This window comes from Hippopotamus amphibius, chromosome 16, assembly GCF_030028045.1.
Source record: "Hippopotamus amphibius kiboko isolate mHipAmp2 chromosome 16, mHipAmp2.hap2, whole genome shotgun sequence".
In the NCBI taxonomy this organism is placed as follows: Eukaryota; Metazoa; Chordata; class Mammalia; order Artiodactyla; family Hippopotamidae; genus Hippopotamus; species Hippopotamus amphibius.
The window spans coordinates 43,621,861-43,646,028 of record NC_080201.1 but is presented as its reverse complement, the minus strand read 5'-3'; the positions used below and the strand labels follow the sequence as shown (position 1 = coordinate 43,646,028).

The 24,168-nt window shown below is 50.6% G+C and overlaps 1 protein-coding gene across 1 annotated transcript in view; it reads left to right on the top strand.

Moving 5' to 3' along the window:
- The window catches only part of TSHZ3 (teashirt zinc finger homeobox 3), a 69,366-nt gene extending 62,028 nt beyond the window's left edge, over positions 1-7,338 (top strand). The window contains exon 2 of the mRNA XM_057713597.1: positions 2,558-7,338. Within this exon, the coding sequence (XP_057569580.1) occupies positions 2,558-5,766 (3,209 nt within the window). The 3' untranslated portion in view covers positions 5,767-7,338. The remainder of the gene's footprint in view (positions 1-2,557) is intronic.
- Positions 7,339-24,168: the final 16,830 nt, after the last annotated feature.

Here is a 24,168-nt window from a genome sequence, read left to right as displayed (position 1 = left end):
TGGTGTCTCTCTCCTGTAGTGGCCAGTTGGGACCACTTCTGGATTCCTGCCTCTCCCAGGCTGACTTCCACAGGAGCAATGGTGGGTGTGGTTCACGCTGCAGACTGTGGCTCCCAGGGCCACCTCCGGGAGAAAAGGTGCTCTGGGATCTATCCTATTCACACAGGGCTGTGTTTTTCCTTGCACCTCAGCTGCAGGGACACGGGCCACTGTGGCTTTCTCCTTCTTTCCAGACTCTGTTCTAAAGGAGGCCCCTTGGATGGAAACGTAGTACAATGCATTTCTGTAGACAGTCAAGCCCAGATCGCCCTGCTCTAGCTCCTCTGTGAGAGTAATGCACATCTTCCTGGATGCTCTGACCTGGTCCTGCTGGATGTCCCCTGGACAGGGTGACCAGCTGATTGGGTTTGCCCAGGACCGAGAGGGTCCCTGGGATGCAGAACTTTCAGTGCTGAAACTGGGGAAGTTCCAGGCAAACTGCAGCTCTTGGTCACTCTGCCCCCAGCTACTCTCCCTGCAGACCTGCCAGCCCTGTTGGGGCTTGAGTGTGCTGAAGCTGTGGATGGTATGTGGAGGGGGAGATACCTTCTTTCCTTTTTCTTTTCCTTTTCCTTTCCCTTTCCTTTTCCTTTCCCAGCAAGAGCGTTCATCTTCCCCCTTGTAGCCAGCACCATAGTCCCCTATCTACTGTGGCCCTGGCCCTAGGAAAAGAGTTTGTTTGCCATCTTCACTTGCCAGCTCCAAGTGCATGGCCTCAAACTGAAGGTTCACCACAGCTGACCAGAGCAGGGCACTTCTGGTCATCTGTAGGGGACATTCCACAGCTCCAACGCAAGACAGTTGCTTCACTGTTTGCATATGAGCAAAAGCACCCCTGCCTCTACAGCTGATGCGAATGTGTATACCTGGGACACTGTTACCATCCAAATTCAGATCGCCTCGGTGTTGGGTTGTCAGTATTTTCTCAGCTTAGAAATCTTGGTTCTCAGATGGGACTTAGGAACGAAAAAAATCACACTTGACCTGGATGGAAGAGCCAGGGGAAATATCTGTGTGTCTTTCTGGGAATCGTCTTTGAGTCATTTCACTGTTTATTTGTTTTTGTTTTTGTTTTTTCTGGTGTGAAATTGACCTGGGGAAAATCTTTAAAGTTATGGGAGTGAACAAACAAAGCTTCCTTTTCTTTCCTACAAGTTTTTAATCAGCTGTGAAGTTAGCACTGTGCCATTTCAGCCGCCTCACACACTCAGCCACTGGTCTTTAGAAGCAAACAGGTATTGAGGAGCTGACAAGAACTTACTTTTCACCCCTTTTCTGGCTTAACATTGTCACTCACCACAGGGCTGGCCACGCTTAATTGTTCCCAAGACCAGCCCAACTTGGTTTACAGTCAGGTAAGCTCCAGTAAGAAAAAAACCAAAGTCACTGAATACGAGAGAATGAAAAAACAACAACAAAAATCACTGAGTTCCATGAATGCAAGTGTTCTCCCGGCTTTGCATCTCTGGAGTGCGCCTTCCAGAACCCACAGCTGCCCAGCCCTGCTCGGAGCACCTCCACCTGCTCGGAAGTGCAGGCTGGATTTACATCCCCAGTTACATTGCTTCCAGAAAGACAGGATCCCTGTTGGATGCCCATGAAGCTTATGCTGAGTAAATATTGACAAAGTAGTCTAAAGAGCAAACACTTTGACATTTGTAAGGTCCACTGGAAGGTCTTGTATATATTTATACAGCAGGAATGAGCACCGCATACCAATTTTCCTGAACGCGTTCTGACATAATTCTGCATAGTGTGTGTGTGCCGGTGGCTGGGAATGGCTGAGTGTACCCATGGGGGCCAGGGCCAGGGCTGGGAGGTGGCAGGTCAGGGTCTTCCCTCCCATCTAGAACAAACCAGCACCTGTCCCCTGCTAGGAAACTTACTCTGAGCTTTTATAAGACCTACTTTTCCAGAAGGGAGAAAGAAAAAAAAGCCACCAAACCTTGTTTTTAATTTATTGCAATTGATATACTTTCTTTTTACTTCGTAAAAATTGTATTGATGTTTTTGTGCTTTATATTTATGAAAGATTGAGCCTCAAAAATGTAGTGAGTAAAAAAATGCTTGCTTAATTTAAATTGTGAATCTGTCTGTTAAGAAATGCATTAGGGGTAGGAGAAGCATAAGACATATTAATTGACAGACAGGAACTGCTGTCTCTGAGGTTGATACAAGTAATTTATTACTTTAGAAATGAATGCCACCTCCAGAATGTGCTTCATTAATTTCAAATTTAGTTTTAATTTCAAGCTGTTGCCCCTTGAGAAGAATAAGGTGGCAAATTATGTTTGAAGAGCAGATTTTTTTTTTTTTTGCTCCAAAGAAACACCACATTTTAACTATTTAATTTTACAAATAAATGTGCCCGTCTACCTTGCTGCATTTTCCCAAGAGCCGAGAAAACGTTCTAGGTAAGATCAGCACTTACTAATGCCTTTTTTTTTTCTTTTTCTTTCTCTCTTCCTCCCTATGTCTCTTCTTTCTGTCCTACTTGTCCCACCTGTTATCACGGCAGCTTATGTTTCAGACGCGTTAAAGGCTGCCGCCCTGGTAGACGAAGACATAGACCCAGAAGAGAGCCCAGCAGATGGGGAGCCCTCGGCTAAGTACATGTGCCCGGAAAAGGAGCTCAGCAAGATCTGCCCCAGCTACCAGAACTCCCCAGCGGCTGAGTTTTCCAGCCACGAGATGGACAGCGAGTCCCACATCAGTGAGACCAGTGACCGGATGGCCGACTTTGAAAGCGGCTCCATCAAGAACGAAGAGGAGAGCAAGGAGGTGGCGCTCCCGCCGGAAGACACCACCGTGTCGGACAGCCTGGAGCAAATGAAGGCCGTGTACAACAACTTCCTCTCCAACTCCTACTGGTCCAACCTCACCCTGAACCTGCACCAGCCGTCCTCCGAGAAGAGCAACGGCAGCAGCGGCGGCAGCAGCAGCAGCAGCAGCAGCAGCTGCGGCAGCGGGAGCTTCGACTGGCACCAGAGCGCCATGGCCAAGACCCTGCAGCAGGTGTCGCAGAGCCGCATGCTGCCCGAGCCCAGCCTGTTCAGCACCGTGCAGCTCTACCGGCAGAGCAGCAAGCTCTACGGCTCCATCTTCACCGGGGCCAGCAAGTTCCGCTGCAAGGACTGCAGCGCCGCCTACGACACCCTGGTGGAGTTGACGGTGCACATGAACGAGACGGGGCATTACCGCGACGACAACCACGAGACCGACAACAACAACCCCAAGCGCTGGTCCAAGCCCCGCAAACGCTCGCTGCTGGAAATGGAAGGGAAGGAGGACGCCCAGAAGGTGTTGAAGTGCATGTACTGTGGCCACTCGTTCGAGTCCCTCCAGGACTTGAGTGTCCATATGATCAAAACGAAACACTACCAAAAAGTGCCTCTGAAGGAACCCGTCACTCCCGTTGCAGCCAAAATCATCCCCGCCGCTCGCAAGAAGGCCTCGCTGGAGCTGGAGCTCCCCAGCTCCCCGGATTCCACCGGCGGCACCCCCAAAGCCGCCATGGCGGACGCAAGCGACGTGCTTCAGAAGAACTCCAACCCGTACATCACGCCAAATAACCGCTACGGCCACCAGAACGGGGCCAGCTACGCCTGGCACTTTGAGGCCCGCAAGTCCCAGATCCTCAAGTGCATGGAGTGCGGCAGCTCGCACGACACGCTGCAGGAGCTCACGGCCCACATGATGGTGACCGGCCACTTCATCAAGGTCACCAGCTCGGCCATGAAGAAGGGGAAGCCCATCATGGAGACGCCCGTCACGGCCAGCATCGCCACGCTGCTGGATGAGAAGGTGCAGTCCGTGCCCCTGGCCGCCACCACCTTCACGTCCCCCTCCCACACGCCCGCCAGCATCTCCCCGAAACTGAACGCGGAGGTCAAGAAGGAAGCGGACAAGGAGAAAGCGGTCCCCGACGAGACGCCTAAGGAAAAGGAGAAGGCCTGTGAGGAGGAGGAGAAGTACGACATCTCTTCCAAGTACCACTATTTGACGGAGAACGACTTAGAAGAGAGTCCCAAGGGGGGGCTCGATATCCTCAAGTCCCTAGAAAACACGGTGACGTCTGCCATCAACAAGGCGCAGAATGGCACCCCCAGCTGGGGGGGCTACCCCAGCATCCACGCCGCCTACCAGCTCCCCAGCATGGTGAAGCTGTCTCTGGGCTCCGCGGGGAAGGGCGCACCCCTGAAGCCCGTGTTTGGCAACAGCGACATCGTGTCCCCCACAAAGAACCAGACCCTGATCTCTCCAGCCAGCAGCCAGACCTCACCCATGCCCAAGACAAACTTCCACGCCATGGAGGAGCTGGTGAAAAAAGTCACCGAGAAAGTGGCCAAAGTCGAGGAGAAAATGAAGGAGCCCGAGGGCAAGCTTTCTCCGCCCAAGCGGGCCACCCCGTCCCCGTGCGGCAGCGACGTCAGCGAGCCCATCAAGATGGAGGCGTCCAGCGACGGGGGCTTCAAAAGCCAGGAGGACAGCCCCAGCCCCCTGCGGGATGGCTGCAAAGAGGGGAGCCCCCCAGCAGAGCCGGTGGAGAACGGCAAGGACCTGGGGAAGCCCGTGAGCAGCGGCCTGAGCAGCAGCACGGCCATCATCACGGACCACCCGCCTGAGCAGCCCTTCGTCAACCCCCTGAGCGCCCTGCAGTCGGTCATGAACATCCACCTGGGCAAGGCCGCCAAGCCCTCCCTGCCTGCCCTTGACCCCATGAGCATGCTTTTCAAGATGAGCAACAGCCTGGCCGAGAAGGCGGCGGTGGCCACCCCACCACCCCTTCAGTCCAAGAAGACGGACCACCTCGACCGCTACTTCTACCACGTCAACAACGACCAGCCCATAGACTTGACGAAAGGGAAGAGTGACAAAGGCTGCTCTTTGGGTTCAGTGCTTTTGTCACCCACGTCCACATCCCCGGCAACCTCCTCATCCACGGTGACAACGGGGAAGACATCTGCCGTCGTATCATTCATGTCAAACTCGCCGCTGCGCGAGAATGCCTTGTCAGATATATCCGATATGCTGAAGAACTTGACAGAGAGCCACACGTCAAAGTCCTCCACCCCTTCCAGCATCTCCGAGAAGTCTGACATTGACGGGGCCACGCTGGAGGAGGCGGAGGAGGCGACGCCCGCGCAGAAGAGGAAGGGCCGCCAGTCAAACTGGAACCCCCAGCACCTGCTGATCCTCCAGGCCCAGTTTGCCGCCAGCCTCCGGCAGACCTCGGAGGGCAAGTACATCATGTCGGACCTGAGCCCGCAGGAACGCATGCACATCTCAAGGTTCACCGGGCTCTCCATGACCACCATCAGCCACTGGCTGGCCAACGTGAAGTACCAGCTGCGAAGGACAGGTGGAACAAAGTTCCTCAAAAACTTGGACACCGGCCACCCTGTGTTCTTTTGTAACGACTGCGCGTCACAAATCAGGACTCCCTCCACGTACATCAGCCACCTCGAGTCGCACCTGGGCTTCCGGCTACGGGATTTGTCCAAACTGTCCACCGAACAGATGAATAATCAGATAGCACAAACCAAGTCGCCGTCGGAAAAACTGGTGACGTCCTCCCCCGAGGAGGACCTGGGGACCTCCTACCAGTGCAAACTTTGCAATCGGACCTTTGCGAGCAAGCATGCGGTTAAACTTCACCTCAGCAAAACACACGGGAAGTCCCCGGAGGACCATCTTCTGTATGTTTCCGAGTTAGAGAAGCAGTAGCATTTGCTTTTGATTAAAACGACTGTAATCTGCTTTGAGGGAAACTCTTGCAGGCCCCTTAAGGCCCCTCTGTCTTGTTCTTGGCACATGTCCTTATTTTAACGCAGAGAATCACTCTGGGCTGGGCTGTTTTGTATTAACTGTACAGTGTTTAATAGAGGTGCATACTCAGCTGTTGTTACTGGTAAAATACGAAGGGTAAAACGCAGTGGTAAGTGTTTGGGACTTTGTGTAAATGGGATTTAGTTGTGAGCATCTCCCGATGCTGCAAGCTGCATGCATTCACAGACAGTTTAATTACGCGTTTATGATGAAACTGGGCGCACGTTTCCACGCGGCTCGAGTGTGCTGGCATTGTTCACCCTTTCATCTTTAGCCCTCTGAGTACTTTGAAGCACTTTTGCATTCATTTGGTTAAAAAATAAAATAAAATAATAATAATGTATGAAGCTCTGTTTTTTAAACTCCTTACCAGCTTAGTTATAATGAATAAATATGAACCTCCACTTATGCAGGTCTGCAGGGGTATAACACGCCTTGAAATTTAAAAGAATATTATTTTCACATTGAAACATAGATGTATATATTGTATAGATTTCAGACTCTCTTATGAAAAATGTGATTGTGGGTAAATGACCTTTTTTCCTGCATTTATAGCAACAGTGTTTTATGTACCTGCTATGCTCCGGGCATAAGCCGTGCCTATGTATAGTGTATATTTCTTTTTCTTTTTTTTTTTTTAAGGTCTATGGGTTTTGTTTTTTACATGCAAACATTGTAAATTATACAGAAGATACCACAGATAGCATTTATAAAGTATACAGAAACATTATCTGAAAGCAAAGTATGATTGTTTGTTTTGCTATACAGTACATCTATATTGATAGAGGTTCACGTTTAAATTATACATATTTATTAGCATCATATTAGCATTTGTTTTGAGCAGTCTGAATAAACGAGGCCAGGAAATCCATCCATGGCACGCATCATAACTATTTTGCACATGATTTTTAAAGGTATTTATTAGAAATCAAAAAAAAAAAAAAACACTCTCAAAATAAACTGTGCTCAAAGGGTTAAGTCTATTTGAAAAGGAAAAAAAAAAAAGAACAAAAAGAGAGAGAGAGAGAACTTGTACTGTATTTCCTAAACATTGATAAAGCCTTTAAAATGTTTGTACTGTAATACTTTGCTTAAAAGTCACGAGGCATTCTGTGATACAACCTCTTTTACTTATTTATAAGCCCTCTTGGTTGCTATTCCATATTGTAGGATGCCTTTTTATTTCAATTGGTAACTTTCTGTTTTGTTCTTCCTAATTATTCTCCCAAGATCCCACACTGCAGCTTTATCTTTAGGCTTATGAAAGGTAACCCGTGGTTACCGGCTCTCCAAGTGATTCTGTTCTTCTCCATTTTTGGCAGTTAATTTGCAGAAGTAACTGACAGCTGACACCATATGAGAACCTATGTATAAAATATTGGCATGTAAACAGCACAGACACTCTGTGCCCTGTTTTGTTGTTGACAATGAACCACCATTATGTGACTCTTCATATAACCCTCTTTTCTACAGCAGCATTAAAATTGTCTTTTTGCTATAATTTTGTGTTGCGTTCACAATTATGTCTGAAATGTGCTACGACTAACGAGCACGTTAAAATTAAATTGTATGCGATCTGTTTATGACTGAGTTGGTTGCTGTGTCTGCCAGGTGCTGGCAGTCGGAAGCCGCCCGTAAATCAAGGGAGTTTTAGTGAACTTTGGGTTTGGAGAGCAGCGAGCATTCACTCAGAGGCGGTGTGGACAGAATTCTCCCTAAGAATAGAAATGTAAAAGAAAGGAAGGTTTTCCCGTGAGGTTAGATTCTCGCTGGGAAGGCGATGTTATCAAATATCGGTAGCGGAGCTTTGGTCACACCTGGTGACCTGCACGGGGGCCGGAGGTGGGTCTCCCATCTGCGTGAGAGAAGTGGAAGTCGGGGCCCTGCCTGAGGCAGAAGGGAAGGAAGGATTTTGGAAGACTCAGAGCAGGGGGATTCCTTCCTGTTGACTCGGGATTTTCAAGGAGCAGAAAACAGAGCCCAGCTGGGCAGGTGGACCCTGGGGTCCACCCTGTCTCTCCTGTGCTAAAGCAAGCACAGATAACGAGGTGTAGGGGGGCGGGGAGCCTGAACCCATCCACGGGAGGAGTGGGGAGAGCATTTATATGATAATCACAAGCTTTTATTAGCCCTGGCAAATCATGCCAACAAAACGCTGGGAACATCATGTAAAATTGTAAAATACCTTTATTACTGTATTCAGACTACTCTTGCAGTTATGTGGAGTCGTAGCTCCTAGCCTAGAATTATACAAATGAGAGATGTATTACATCCATGTAATATATAAAACACCTCCACGTTAAAAAAATACTCTTTTATTAAAAATTTAAATTAAGCCCTTTCAGGAGATGTTCCGCAACACGCCTACGTTTTTTCCGTTCATCCCCACCCCTTTGTGTCAAGATGAGGCCAAAATTTCTGTCTGCTCTACTTTCTCTCAGCAATCCATCTCTCTCCGGGTTTTTAGAGAGAACCTCACTAGAGTTTAAAACGGGTTTTTGGCAAGTAGGGAGGTCTGTGCTGGCTCTGCTCTCGCCTTGTAATGCAGGCACACAGTTGGGCTGTGCCCTCAGGCGGTGCAGAAGGGGCTTTCCCTTCTGGGTCGAAGGCCTTGTCCCCTTCCCCATCTCCTCCCGGGGTGGCCACAGCAGTCCCTCCTAGAGCAGTTCTTCACCCTGTCCACCCTTAACTGGGAGGAGGCCTGGGACACCATAGGTTTCCCTGGGGGGCCGGCTTCCCCTGGAACCTGGCTCAGGGGACAGAGCCACCCTCCCTCCCATGCCTTCCGCATCTTCACATCCTGGAGCCCAGATTTCCACTCTTGAATTTTTCACAGGTTAAATATAGCATCGGTTTATTAGAATCCAAAGTCCTGCATCTAACAGATTAACCTGACAACACTTCCATCACCACCAGGGCCCATGTGGCTTGAAGGGAGATGGGATTTGTGCAAGTGATGCTGGGAACCCCGCCCCCCTTTACAGTTTGGGAGAAGAACCTGACACCCTGCCCATCTCCTGCTCACCCCACCCCTAGGATTAGCTTTAGGACTTCAGTTTGGGTTATAGAAAGGATTTATCGCCAAGGCAGGTAGCAGGTTCTATGACTCATTTGGCCCCCAGGGGCTTACAGTCAAGAATGGACTGCTCATATTAATGGCGCCCAGAAATTAATTTTACTTCGAGAGGAAACAGAGTAACTGGGCAGTGGAGGACCTGAGTCCTGACTGCAAACCTAACCTGGCATGATGGCCATCTCCCAGCCATGCGTCACGACAGGAGGCAGGGCTGGCCAGGGGCTCACCCCGCTTGGACGTGAGGGGCCATTTCCTCTCAAGGCCATCAAACCCTCTCCTGGCTGGAGAGTGGGCCACTGTCCAAAAGCGCCTTCCATTCATAGCCCAGAATAGCACTGATTTTCCTGAGATCGATCGGGAAGATCTAAAGGTGCACTCCAAGTCCAATGTAGTTGTGCACTAGTTCTCCGACGGTTGAAGTTAATGGGGAAAGTGAATGCAGGAAGGAATAGGTCATCCAAGTCAGGTCTTTAAACGAGTCCAGGGAGGAGGAGGGATGGTGCCCAGTGAGGGAGGTTTTAATCACAGGTGTGTAGGTGACCCCGACCTCACCCCGCCCAAGCCCAGGCTTGTTGCAGTCCTACTGTATATCTTCCAGCCATCACATTTACGCAGTATCTTAAAATAACATTTGTGATAAATGTGCAATTTAACTAATTTATGGTGCTATGATGTGCTCAGGGCTACATGCAAGATGAAAATCTTAAATGGAGCTTGAACAGCTCACTTCACAACAAGAAATCAATATGCCACATCTTAGCTATTCGCTGCCGTCAACATTTAGCAAAAAATATCAGTGATGTATCTTTAAGTTTGAGGCAGCAAGAATTCTATAATTAACCAAAATCTTACATAGTTAAAGAGGGTGGGTTATGATGAAGACCCAGATCTCCCTGGCATCTTCGTTCTATTTTCATTCTGCAAAAAGGAAAAAAAAATATTGATAACCACCAAAGAGGCGCTTCTCTGCCGGGTGCTAAGGAGAGCTTAGGTGGAGGTGGTTAGCCAGGGAAGGCCTCCCCAAGCAGAGATCAGGGCTGTGGTCTCTGCAGATCTGGAAGGATTCCTTCTCTCAAAATCAGACCACTCTAGCTAGGTGGACTTCACTGCCCCCAACCCCTGACCCACCTATTATTTCACAGACCTGGTGACAGAATAAAAGAAAAAAGGCCCTAGTTCCTGCCAAGCTCTGGGGAGAACTGAGCTCCATCTTGAGAGCAGAACTCTGAAGAGAGAAGCCCGAGGGTTGTCAAAGGACACGAGCTGGTGGCAAACAAGGCTGCATTGAACAAATCCGGTGTTGAAACTACTATCTCCCAAAATTTCTAAGTCATCTAATAGCAAAAAAAAAAAAAAAATCAGATGATTTTAGTTTTTCGAATTCATCTGTGAAGCTCTTTTGAAATTGGAAAATTGCAATCGCATTTTATTCTGTTGACTATTTAGCACAAAAATAATCCACTTGGTATTATAGGAAGCAATCATAAGAATGAAAACACACAAACCCCAGCGCCACCCTTCAATAAGAAATACTTTAACTTTAAAATAATAGCTATTATCCTTTCAGCTAATGGAGAAATTACCATTTTTACTCTGCCAGATAGTTACTCTTTTGGTAATAGAAACACTAACCTTTTTTCTCCCTAGGGATTTATTAGTAAGCACGTGTAATCTTTGGCAAAAGGAAACCTGAAAATGCATTTCTCCTGGGACCCGGTGCCAGTCGATGCCTTTCAGCCCGCAGCTGACCTCGGAGATGCAGAAAAGGTACTCTCATTTGTGCTCCCACATGATTCCAGGGTGCGCTGGCCGTTGTGAAAGATGCTACAGTTAGCTTCAGAAACCATCTCACTTCTATGGGGGAAGCCTCAGCTCTGCCTCTTAGCATAAAGCTTCTGGGAGGAAAAGCTCCTCCTGACAAAACCCACCTTCCCGTGTGTGCGATGTGGCAGCCTTGTCACCGCTGAGGCCTGGGCTCTCGGTGTCAGCGCAGAGCAGGGAGCAAACAGGGTTTTGTTTCCATGGAGGTGCTCGCTCTCCACCCCGCCGTCAAGTTTCCCGAATCCAGAGGGAGATGCTATTGGACTCATGGGTACAATTTTTCTATCTCCAGGGATTTGACAGGAGGCTGCCTCTCGGAGGGTTTTAAAGGCACACAAATCTGGTAATGGTGGGCTTTGATGGTTCCAAAGGCATCCCAAAGCACCTTCGATTTGGAACTATGTTCCCTGCTCAACCAAAACGATGGATTTGCCAAATTGTTGGTCCGTGGCCTGACGGTCCCAGAAAGCCTGATGGTGACTCAATCAGCCTACGGCTTTGGACATCAGGAGTGCCTTAACTCAAAAACCAAAGTTAGCGGCTTCTTGAGGCTCAGCATTCGGGGGTCAGTGCCCTACCCCGGGTCCAAAGAGCCAGGTGTTTTCCAGATTAAATTCTAATGATAGAAGCTCAGAGGAGCTGCTTTTCCACCACCTTTGTTTAATGTCATGTACTAATATGGTCTTAATAAATCAGTCCTGAGGATAATGATGATAGGTAAGGTGACCTCTTTCCAGAGATTAGCATCCACAATGGGCGACTCGGGAATTAGGATACCCTGTTATTTACTGTCTAACCCGAGTGGTCCGATAGAGTAGCCATCAACCACCTGTGACTATTCCAATTTCGATGAGATAAAATGAAAAGTTTCACTCCTCAGTCGTACCAGCCACATTTCAAATGCTCAGCAGCCACGTGTGACTAGTGGCTACTCTTTTGGACAGCAAAGACATGGCCATTCCCGTCACCACAGGACATTCGATTGGACAGTGCTGTCTACACCATTATTTAAAAGCTTCTTCCTAATTAAGATCTCATGTCTTAATGATGAAAGTGTTTTCCATCCATGGGTATGTCTTAGAATCCTGATTTTCCCAATGTGGGTGCAGGCAACATTCTCACGTGCTAATATCTCTGATCAAAGCCAAGGACACACATGATTAACCTTGAGCATAAAATTATAAACAGAAGTGCAGGCATCAGTGTATGAAGTTGCTGATCACTCCCCCTGCTGTGGATATTATCTGGGCTGCAAACTCCAAAGCCCAGAGAGCTGATGGATGTGGCCATGACCTTGTTTTGCCCTTCGCTGGCGGTGAATCAGGCAGTCCCCTGCTGCTCTCTTTGCCCAAGTGGACTTGAATCCTTCCTTGGGACTGGGAGACTCAGATGTGGCTCGGAGGCTGGCGTGGCTCTCAGCCGCGACACGTGGGGCTTGAGAGTCCCATGCCCACCCAGGCCCGCAGACCCCACCAGGACTCTTTCTCCTCCTCTGTAGCCCCAGGCGGCAGCAAGGGTGGGGGTAGGGCCCCATTCTGCTCTCTCTTTAAAAATTAAAATATATAAATAGGATTTGGGAAACGACTTTTTAAATTTGGAGGGTTACGTTTGAAAAATTATTGCGTTTCAACATTTCACTTCCATTATTTTTTTTTTTTCCCACAGCAGGATTCCAGGACACATTTACGACCCTCATAATTGTGAGTTAGAGATCTCCCAGGCCAAGTGAAATGAAATTACGAGAAATTGAAATCTGTTTTAATTGGAGCATTTATGGAAAAAAGAAGTCAGGGTGGCTGCTTTTTCCTTTATGTGACTCTCCTGTTCACGGCCATACCTGTGTCCGGAAACCAGGGCTGGGGAAACTTGGGCCAAGACAGAGCAGGGAGGAAAGGAGAGAGAATGAGGTAGGTGTCTCAGGAAGGAGTCATTTTCTTAGCTTAAAAAAAAAAAAAAAAATGGAGGTACAGTCGCCAGAGTTCCGCCTCAGTGACCATGAAACCAAGTCGGCAAAAGCTGAAGGACCCGGCTCCTGAAAGCCTCATCAGGGCTTGTCATCGCTCTAATGAATATCATTTAAATTGCTTTGTATATTGGTGGAGTTTGGATGTCGATTTAATTTGTGCATGTGTTTGAGTTCTTCTGCTTGGCTAGGCTAACAGAGAAGCAGCCGCTTAATGAAAACTGAGTTGGTGACAGTGTGATGCGCTCCAACCCAGTCAAATGGGTTTGAAGGGCTGCAGTGACAGGCCTCAGAAAGAAGCGGCTCTGGCTGGGGGACGAGAAAGGAGGCTTTCCTGCAGCGCGGGGACCTGCCAGGCGGCGTGGCCGGCTCGCGTGGCTGTGCTAAGCTCACCGTCTTTCCACGGCTCGACCCATTCTCAGCCCAGTGGACTCCAGCTGCAGGCACAAGGTACTGTGCCTGTCCAACTGGGGTCCTGGGGAGTCTCCCCTCCCTGTGGTTAAACAGCACATTGATGGAATTGCTGGGATTGGCACTGGTAAGCGGGGACGCAGAACCTGCTTCACAAGCAAGGGAAGTGGCCCGAGGCCCCCAGCTGAGATCCTCGTCTTGGCCTTGTCCCACCCCGAGGCATCATCCTATCTGTGTGTGCGGCTCAGCTCCCTCAGGACGGTCACGTGCCCGTTTCCTTCTTGCTTCTCCCTAGCCAGGTTGGGGTTCCTGCAGGACCCATCTGTAGTTGAGGCCCGGGGGGTGCCGTGGCCTGCCCTGGCCCACAGTTGCTCTCAGGGAGGTCAGCCAGGCTTCTGTTTGCAGAAGCATTAGAAGCACAGGCTGAGTGCAGACCCATTCATCCACTGACCCTACTCTCAATCCCCTACCTCCAAAAGGGCCACGTTTCTGGAAGGAGTTTGACATGCGGCCCTGGTGTTTCACTCAGAGACTGCTTCTTGGATCTTGTGGGGGCTTGTGGGCTCTCCAATACCCCAGATTCCCCTGGGGGTGGGCCCGGGGCCTGAGGGACAGGGCAGGGTGGGGGCAAGAGAGCATCTAAAAGCAACCCCCTTTCCTGCCTTCTCTATGGTCCTCAGGTCTGACCACTGAACGTCACACTGTTTTCCCTAGCTTCTCAATACGGCCGTCTCAAATATTGTCAATATTCACATTATCAGCAAAGTAGCGTAGAACCTGGAAAAATCACAAAAGAGAGTGTGCTGGACATCCGGGCTACCTCCTCTGCTCGCTAGATCCCCTCCACCCCCACTGCCGTGCAACTCCGTTTCAGGGGGTGGAGAAGTGGGGGGGTGAGACTCTCTCAAGGTTGGAAAAGAGATAGGCCCATTCTCCTGAACCAGACTGAAGGCCAGAGAGGTGAGGTGTCCACCAGAAAGTCAGCCCCTCTCTGCCATCAAGAGCCAAGGGGGCAGGATGGAGTGAGGCAGGGGACGGAAGTGCTGGGAAGAAGACGGTGCCTTGGGCATGGACCCGCTGAAGGCTCTGGGGGCAGATGCAAGATGGGGGCCAGACACCTGGAGACTCACAACCGCAGGGGGACTTTGGCACAACAGCCTGTTTGGCGGTAGGAGTTGGCTTTCCTAAGCATGGGCACCCATGGTTTCGTCTTGAGAGAAGTTCTGAGGAGGGTGTGTGTGCCCCAGACGTGAGGTGGGAGCACTAGCAAGGTCTCCTTGGACCCTGTACAAGTCACATCTCAGGGGGTTGGACCATGAGACCAGAGCGCACCCACCTCCACCCCGTGGCCTCACCCAGGAGGAAGAAATAATGCCTAAGACCCGCCCTGATCTGTCCTGGCCTTTAATGGGTCTGCAGTCAAACTGGAGAGAGGAGACAAAACAATAGTGACAAATAAATGACAACGTCCGATTAAGAATGAGATTGGGCAGAAAACAAAGAGTGAGATTACAAGGCTCAATCCCTGAAACTCCGAGTTCCCTGGCCGGGAGCTGATCTTTGGACCACACGGGACTGGCTGGACCTTGAGGGATGGATAAGATGTAAGCTTGCAGGGAGGGGGAGGACCTCTCCTTGTAAGAAACCACAGGAAGCTTGGTCACTCCGCTGCCTCCTGGCTGTGCCTTGAGGTGGCGGGACCCACGGCAGAGCCTCTGACATCCTGAGAAGCACCTCTGAATCCTCCAGAACAAAATACTGCTGCACCCATTGCAGTGATAGGTGTTTTCTATTCTATTCCACCTGGGGGTCCTCCTAGGATTTTCTTCTGCAGCTTCTTGACCATTTAGGGCTTCTGGCCCCTTTCTCAAAAGTCTGTACACCTGCTTAATCCCAGGGGCTGTGGACCCTCTGAGGTCCACTCACAGCCCTTGGAGGTGGATTCCAGTTGACACAGTTGCTGTCTTCCAGAACTTGTAATTCACAGGGTGCCCATTCCTTTCCAGGCTTGGGGGACAGGGGTGCTCGTTAAGATGCTGTCAGTAGCAATTGCCTCCAGATCTTAAGCAAAGAAAGGAAATTTGGCTCACATAGCTGAAATTCGGGCATAGTGGCTTCAGCAACCTTGAGGGGGAAAAGCTTTCTGTCACAAGAGTGGGAGCCCAGGATCAAGTCATTCCTGGACCAACAGTTGTGATTCTGATCAGCAGGGGGTCACAGTCTCACCTCAACCTGTTTTCAGGCCCAAAGCCACAGGACATTTTCTGCCCCAAAGTCAGGTTCAAGCTGTACACTTAGGGTTCAAGTTTGGGCTGCAGATGGCCCTGTTTATGGGCTGGAAGGTGTTTCTCTGTGCATCAGCTTTGCCAATGAAGAGATGAGCCTCAGATTCCTCAAGGTGTGGCTCCCCTGAATAAAGGATCTTGGTTTTCCAGGGCACAGAAGGATAAGCCTGATGAGAAACCAGGCTGTGGGATTCCCATGGGCCCTCAGGAGCAGGTTCTCCTGATGGAGGTCGTCTCCTCATCTTGGGGCCAGAAGTGTACCAGGGTGGATGCCACTGACCTCAGGAATCTCCTGGCCCCTCTCTCCTTAAGATACAGCTGGAGGCCCACCACCCACCCAAAGGTCACCTGTCCTTTTGGTTGACAATTCCTAGACCCTGAGATGGCTGCACACCAGAATTTACTAGAAAGAGGAGCCTACATCCGTTGGCTTCTCTGGCACCTGAACTAACAGTGAATGTATACCTGGCACAGGTGGCAAAATACGGCCTGTGGATTGAATATGACCTGCAGATTGTTTGCTTTGGGCCACACTTAAAAAACCGAAACCAAAACCAAACCAAACAACAACAACAACAACAAAAAGCGTTAACTCACTGCCAAAGTTTGAAAACTGGGAGACTTCATAGTGATCTCTGGCATCTCTAGATGGCACATTCCTAGGTAAGAGCAGGTGGCTGCCCTCTTAGGTAGGGCATGGGCTCCCGGATTGGCCCCCATTCCTACTGCTCCCTATCTGTCTTGTAGGCAAGGCTCCTCTGGAAGTGGAGGCTGAGATGAGGATTTGGTGCGGGTCCTCCCTTTGACACAAGACCCCAAAATTATAGATAGAAGCAGGGGGATAGGGGAGACAGAAAGGGAAAGGAAGCCAACTGCGAATGCATTAAGGAGCAGGTTGCTGCTGGGGGCAACAGGGACTCTGTCCCATTGGGAACCTCTGTAGGGCTGTGCAGGGAAATCTCCGAGGCGTCCCCTCTGAAGGTCGGGCAAACAAGGATCTAGAACTCCCGTCCATCCGTGGCTGAGCACTGCTCCCTGTGCATGGGAGATGATCCCGGGGCCTTAGAGACCCAGGTTCTTGCCGTAGGAAGCCTTTGGCAGGTTCAGGAACGGTGCCCGTGAAGGGAGCTGAGGGGCAGTGGCAGCACCTGGCATCCAGCTGCATTAAACCACCCACTTGGCATCTCCTCCTGGCACCCCTGTAGGCATTTATTCAGGCCGAGCTCTTTGGTCCAGGGAGAGAGTTCCCCAGCGGTGGGGAGTGACTTGACCAAGGTAACACTCCAGGTCAGCCGCAAAGCTGAGACGAGCGCTTGGACCTCTCCCTTCCCCTCCGTGTTTCTACCATCCTGAGCATCTGATTCCAGGGAGACTAGAGCCCCGGAGGCCTCACTCATTCATTTGATTTTATTTCCTTATTTAATTATTTATTTATTTATGTGTTAATTACCCATTTACTTCCAGAGGTAACGTAGGGCTTCTGTCTAGCTCATGAACTGCCTCATTGCTGGCTGGAAACTATGAGATTGGCTGAGAGGGGTGGGAAGTACAGCTCGTGGGGGGACCCACAGGAACGGTGAGGCACAGGCATTTGGCCGTAGCCCCCCACTTCTGTCCCTCTCCTGGCCCTGCACAGAAGGACAGCACGCAGGAAACGGCTCCACTCACGAAATCCCTCCCACAGGAAGTCCCACCCTTGGCACAGGGCGCATCTTGCCTTGGCCGCCAGGGTGCCCACCTCCCCCAGCCAGGGAGGGAGGCCTCAGACAGAGCAGCTGGCCTTCATGCTTTGCGTAGCGCCTCATGTTTGTTGCTGGAGGTGGAGGTGGGCAGGGGGTGGTGAGTTTATGAATGCCCTGAGGGGAGGGCTTCTAGCACAGCTCCAGGCAACTTTGCACAGCTTCGGCCATCTCTCATCCCAGCCTTCGCCCCCACCCCACCGCTGCCATTTCTTTGTGGGGGGACAGATGTGTCTTCCTCCGTGGAAGTGCCCTGTCATCAAGTTAGCATCAGAACCCACGCAGATTACAATAGAATCAAGGTGGGTACAACTGCCGTGAGAACTTGGAGGAGAGTTTCCAGTCCCTGTGCCCCCAGCGCTGATGGGGGTGCCGCTGAGCCGTGCCCGGGGTGCAGGAGCTGCAATTCTAAGATCCTGGCAGGAATGGCCTCACGTCACCCACAGCGGTACCATACGTCCTGCCCACTACCGCTCGCCCATGACATCCATGCCAACGCTGCAACCAATTAGTCCAGAGGAATGGACAAAGGGGGTTCAAGGAAATTAATTTCATTTGGGTTTCCTCTCCCGAGGCCCTGCCTGGCAGCCAGTGCTCCTAACACCCACATGTCCACAGCCCGACTGCTCCGTCCATCAGCTCTTGTCCAAGTTAACTATTCATTTTATGTATTTTAATTTGGGCAGAACATTTATTTGGCTTAAATTTCCTTTTCAGGGGTTGGAATGTGCCTTCCACACACAGGCAGAGATGATCTGCTCGAATTTCGTCAGAAGGAGTTTAGTTTACAAAGATAGTAACTGAGCTATTAAAACCAACAACCCCTTTTAAAGCAAACAGACCATTAAAATATAGGAACAGTTTATGGCATAAATAAAATGGAGGATATAGATTATTTAAAGATAAGATTTTCAAGAAACAGGGATAAAAAATTTAAATAATTTCTCCACGATATTTTTTTTCCAAAGTGAACTTCAAAATGCAAATGCAAATTTATAAAAAAGCACAGAAAGACATTAAAAATCCATCTTACTAGTAAAGACAGAGGAAAAAGGCTTGACTTTTCCTTCTAGATCTGTATATGAAATCTAAGGGGTGGGGCCGGGGGGGGGGCGACTAATTGAATTCATAAATGACAGAATTGACCCAGCTTGTGAAGCCACACTGTGGAAAAAGAAGCGACATGTGCTTCTAGATCATTCTCTGGGGCCGACGGACAGATACAATAATTTCGTCCATTAGTCCGATCCATTGTCTTCTTCCGGCACAGAAGTACTGTAGCGCGGAGGTAGATTTCCACTGCTATGCATATTTTAAGGGTTATTTGGCAACACGAGTAAAGCTAAAAGTAGCCTCTTAATCTAATTAATTGACATTTCTGAATCTTGCTTTCACAACAGCACATGGTTTCATGTTCTGGGTTTTAGCACTTGTCAAGCTTTTTTGGAGAATGTTTTGGTCAGAATGACAAGATAATTTGTGACTGAGGCTCCAAGCTAGAGAAGTGTTTAAGGCTGTAATGATTTATTATCATCACAGAATAACAAAATTTACAAAGTGTTTCATCAGAATTTTTGAAATAAGTTTGCCACCATAGGAGACGCATCGGGGTGGGGGTGGGCTGGCTCCGGAGACAGGGAGGGTTCAGCCTGCATATACAAACTCAGCCATGACGGATGCGTTAAAATTTCTCTATTAAATTTATCTCTGCGCGTTCCTTGAGAGAGAAACCCCAGAGCACTTCAGGAGGACAAGGGGTGATAGAACAGAGAGAAAAATCAGACTTCTTCCCCTTTCTGGAAGCAGGAAACCCAAGTCCCCAACTCTACGCCTAACATATATGTGGCTACAGGCAACGATGAATTTCTACATTTTGGCAACGGTCAGAGTGAAAGTAGTCGCACTATCTATAGAAACTTTGAGATGGAGAACACTTGGAGTATGCTACTGAAAATGCAAGAAACACATTTTTGAAAGGATGAAATAATATCACTGAGTGACAGTAAATTAACATGCTGACATTTGCAGACTTTCAGAGCATTGCCATAAAAAGAAGTAATACAACATGACTAATTTGGACTTCTTCTTTCTTCCTTCCTAGGGAGAGACAGCCCTGCCCCTCCAAGGCCACCCTGCAGGCTTTGTGTACCAGGCACTTCCTCCTCTTTCCCAGGAAGCACGTGTGACTCTAACACTCCCCTGCGCTCCCACATTGCCTCTTGGAGACTCTAGGGAGAATGCAGTTTTGACTTCTGTGATTGGAAGATGCTCTCCTGAATGGCAGAAGAGTGTTCCTCGGCTGGCAGAGGGCACACGTTCCGGCCCCTGCGTGATAACCGCCCCAGATCTCCTGGTTGTAGGGTGCCAGGGCCGGGAGAGTCCTGGAGCAGCCTTGAGCACTGCTGCACAAATGGGGAGACTGAGGCACAGACGGGCTGTGAGTTCCCAGGTTGCTTCGCTTTCCCCTGGACCAAACATCCAGCCTGGAAAGTCCTCCGAGTGAAAACAGGCATCCTCTCCGCCTCCCTGTGGAGGGAAGAATTGGAAAGGGGCTTTCTATTACTGGAACCAGCACGGTGCTTGGCACACAGAAAGTACCGGGTTAACTTTGCTAGATTACTGAAAAATGACTCTCCAAAGCCCGTTTGCGAGGACCCTCTCCCCCAGCCTCCCCCTGCCTCAGACGCCTGGCCTCCACCTACAAGAGGCCATTCTCTCTGGAGCAGGATGTTCCTTTGTTCTAAGAGCTGTGCTTCCCAGGTGAGTACCACACCCTCTATTGGAAATAGACGAGGTGTCTGCAGCCCCATGGCCTAGCACTGTTCTTGGCCCATAGCAGACGCTCACCAGACATGTGTTCCCTCCCTTCCAATGAGAAAGAGACTCCTTTTCCTCCTGGAAACAGACGACCCGGAAATGAATCCATGTTTTTAAAAACTGCTCACAGAGATGCCTGGAGGGTAACCTCAGGGCTACAGCCCCACAACACAGGCCAGGAGGATGTACCCAGAGGCTGGGTGCGTGCTGAGGCTGAGCTCAGAGATTCCTGTGTGGCCCCAGGTCCTGCCTCCTGAACGCAGACCAGGGTGAGGGGACAGCCACTCACCAGAACTTTACATCGGGTCATCTGACTGCCCGTGCTTAGGCAGGGCGCCAAGGTCAAGAGGTGACAGGTTGTGGATGAGGCTGGTGCGTGTGACCACAACCCAGGCAGGGGCTCATCTTGGGCAGAGCAAGAGAAGAACCTGGGCTAGGGGGGAGCATGCGTTGCTGGCTGGGCCTCAGAATTGGCTAAAAGCACCAGTGGCAAAGGGGAGAAGGCTGTGAGCTCTGTGTGTGAGGGGAGGCAGAGGCTGGCCGAGGCGGGGCCGACAGGGGGCAGGTGTCTGGGCTCTGAACAGTGAACCTGGGAAATCAGCACAGAGCAGAGCAGAGGATGTGCTCAGCATTCATACCTTCAGTGCTCTTCTGATTATTAAAAAATCAAATCAGAAGATTCCTCCTCTTTCCCTCAACTGGGCCCGTGTCTATCCGATAGGGATATTTCAGTTGCAGGGAAGATGGGGGATGCTGGGCTTCCTTGGAGGGTTCTCCCAGGGCCTGAGACCAGAACACTAGCTCAGTCCCAGGTATCTGATGGTTTGAGAGGCCGGCGGGCTGTGGGGGTGCAAGAAGGATCACAAAGGAGCCACCGTTCCCTTGCTCTACGTTCCCAGCTTCTTGTGCAAACACTGCCTGGTCCTATCCTCAGCCAATATCCTGAGTGGGAGGACTGAGGGTTTCTGGAGAACCAAGTCTCCTCTGGAGCAAAACATTGAGGGGCTCAGAAGCCGAGGACAGGCGCGCTCCCGGCCCAGAAGATATTCTCAGGGGTCCACCACCCGTCCCTTCAGACCCGGGGACCACAGGCCCCCAGCCCACGTGTCTGGCAGGGAACGGCCATTTCCAGGCACGTGATGTGTTCTGACCAGACCCTGCCTGGATGGTCTGAGGATTTGCGAGCCTTGGGCTGCGTTGTGGGCAGAGACTGTTACGAGGTAACATAAGTTGAGAGTAACCTTTCAGCAGAACAGTTTGAGTTGAAATAAAGGGATTGAAAAAGAGTACAATGACCAAAAAAATCTATAAAAATGCAATTGCGCTAATATAATTTTATCACTTATTTAAAAATTTAGTCGACCCAAAAGACTACCAAGTGTGAAATTAAGGAACAGCTCCTCTACTTTTATGGAAATCACTCTTCCTCACTTGTCTAATAGCCTGATTTTGTCAGATCATTTATTTCCATGGTTTTAAAATGAGCTTGACAGACAGAATTTTATAACACCACTTTACTGCAAATAAGAACATCATTTTCGCTTATTAAAACTGAAGCTTAGAGAAAGCATTAAAATTAACAGTTCACTCTGCTTTAACCTTTTGAATACTGCCGTGACTTTATGCCAAAGACTATGTGTAAAGAAGGCCTCGGGGCTGGGGGTAGATGGAGGAGGTGGGGCAGGGCACAGACCCCAGGACGGCGGGGACGCAGAGGGCACGCCTACCCAACCGGAAATGGCTATGATGATGCCCAAAGGAATCCCCCGTGAGGGATGAGCACCAGCCAGGGGAAGCCCAGCCTAAGGCCCCCAGGGAACCCAGAGGAAGCAGTGTGCCTGCTTTCCTCCTGGGAGACGAAATATCGAGGGCGAGACTCACAGAGTCCGTCCCCCCGTATTCAACAAACATTATTGAAACTGTCATGTGCAGGCACCGTTCTAGGCACTTGAAATAGCCCCTGAGTTAGACCACTCCCTGAGTTTGGGGAGCTTAGCAGATCACAATCCAATAAGCCAATAAGTGTATAATCTCAGGCCTGGCAGGGTGATCCAAGCTCTAGAGAAAACCAAAGCTGGGCCAGGGACAGACATCTAGTAAGTGCTTTTTGGAAGGAAGTGATCTTCCTCTGGCTCAGGACTCTGGGGTGAGGGTCCCCGGGTGCCCTGTCCTGGCCGTGATGAGAGCTTGCCGTCCGTTTCTGATGCCCTGAGAGTGAGGTCTGGGGGAGGGGCTTTATTGGAAAGAACAGTTGGAATCTGTGTATGGGAGCCTGAGGGCTCTGTTCAAAATCTCGGAAAGCCACTCTGCCCTCATGGCTGGCCCAAGTGCCCAGGAATTAACATCCCTGGGAGCAGCAAGCAGCCCATGACTCAAGGGAACTGGTGTGTCCGTGTCCCAACTTCTCACAGATCTGGGACGTGTGTCGCCAAGTCTTCACGTGGGTGAAGCTTTGGGGCCACTTTGTTGGCTGCTCTATTTAACGCCCTCTCGATGACGTGCATTCCCTTCCCCAGCCCCTGTCTTCCCTGCACTTCGGAGTCAGGTACTTGCTCTGAATCCTTGGCTCAGAGTTTGGGAAATCCAGTCCAAGGCCCAGATTCCTGTCGGACTGCTGGACTGATGGCTTTTGCTTTCCCCCAAGCCCCCAGGAGTACCACTTTGTGTGCACTAGTTAGAACTCTCCGCTCCCACACCTACCCCACTCCTCCTGCAGGCACCGAGCAGATCCACCCAGGAGTAACCCTGGCCATCTTGAACTGCTACAAATGAGCAGCTCGTGGGACCACACGGACCAAGGCCAGGGTGGGGGTTGGGTCGGGGTAGGGGGGAGCCTTCCCTTCCCAGGGTGGATGGTTCTGAGACACACTTCATGGGGTCCTCCGAAGGTCCCATGGGATGGATCTACCTTCATGAGTAGCACGGCCAATTTGTTATGCGTTCTTTAACTGCCTCGCCTCTCTTGCACCCCACCCCTTACTAATGCTCCCCAGTAAACTACCCACGCCCACAACTTGGTCTCAGCGCTGCCATCAGAGCAAGCCAGGCTAAGGCACTGAAGGGGGTGAGGGCTGCTCCGTGCACTCCGGGTGGGTTTGCCAGCCGGGTCTGTCTGGGTTCAGCTCCACAGCATGCAGCACCCCGACCCCTGTCCAGCGTGCCTTCCTCCTTTTTCCCACCATGCTGAGCAGGCTGTGCCTTCTCACACCTTTGTGCCGTGGCTCACACCCTTTCCTCTGCCCACAAGTCCTTCCTCCCTAAGGGCAGACCCTCCGTGTGGCTCTCCTAAATGACACCTCCTGAAACCACTGCAACCTCCCCTCCCCCCACCAAAGGCTGTGCTAGGTGCTGCGAGTAGGGCAACAGTCCAGTGGGGTACCCTTGGTTAAACCAGCACCTCTGGACTGTCATGCTGCTGTGACGGCAGATGGGCAGCGTGGCGACAGGGTGCCACTGAGAATAGAAGGCTCTGCCCATTAGGTAATGTCACTTCTTCCGGATGGAGGGCTGTCTCTGTATTGGAAAACGTCTCTGTGCCTGGCACGTAATAGATAATCGAGAAATGATGAGTGAATGGAAACTGAAGGAATGTATAGTCAAAACAAAACAACAAAATAAGAATGAACATGCTTGGTACCTGTTCGCTGTGTCTGTTACAGCATCAGAGCATTTCCGCCTCATAAGTCCCCGGGGTGGCCCCAGGCACACTCACTCACTCCTAAGCCCCCTGGGCAGACATCTGTCATGACTTTGTGTTGCAATCTGCTTACAGGTGAGCCTCTACCGCAGCCGGGGAACAGCTGGGGACTGAGGTTTTCTCTCCAGCGCTTGGCACAGGCCCGGCAGAGAGTAGGTGTGGCCAGGTGGGCAGCATGTGTGTGGACCCCCTGTGTGGACGCGCCGAGCTGTAAGGGGATGCTTTGCCGTGCAGGAGGCCACCTGAGAGCAAGGCCACGGGGATGGACTGTAGGAGCCAGGCCCTGGGTGAGGCCCTGTCCGTTCGTAACTGCCCTCCATCCCGCAGCCATCCCACAAGGTGGGGGCCACTTTGCAAACTTATTTCCCAGAAGGGGAAGGAAACAGCCTGGAGGTGACTGAACAGCAGGGCTACGACCACATGCAGGCGCTGGTGGGGAATGGCCTCACACCCAGGTCTGGGCACTCCTAAATCTGGACTGCCACTGGGCC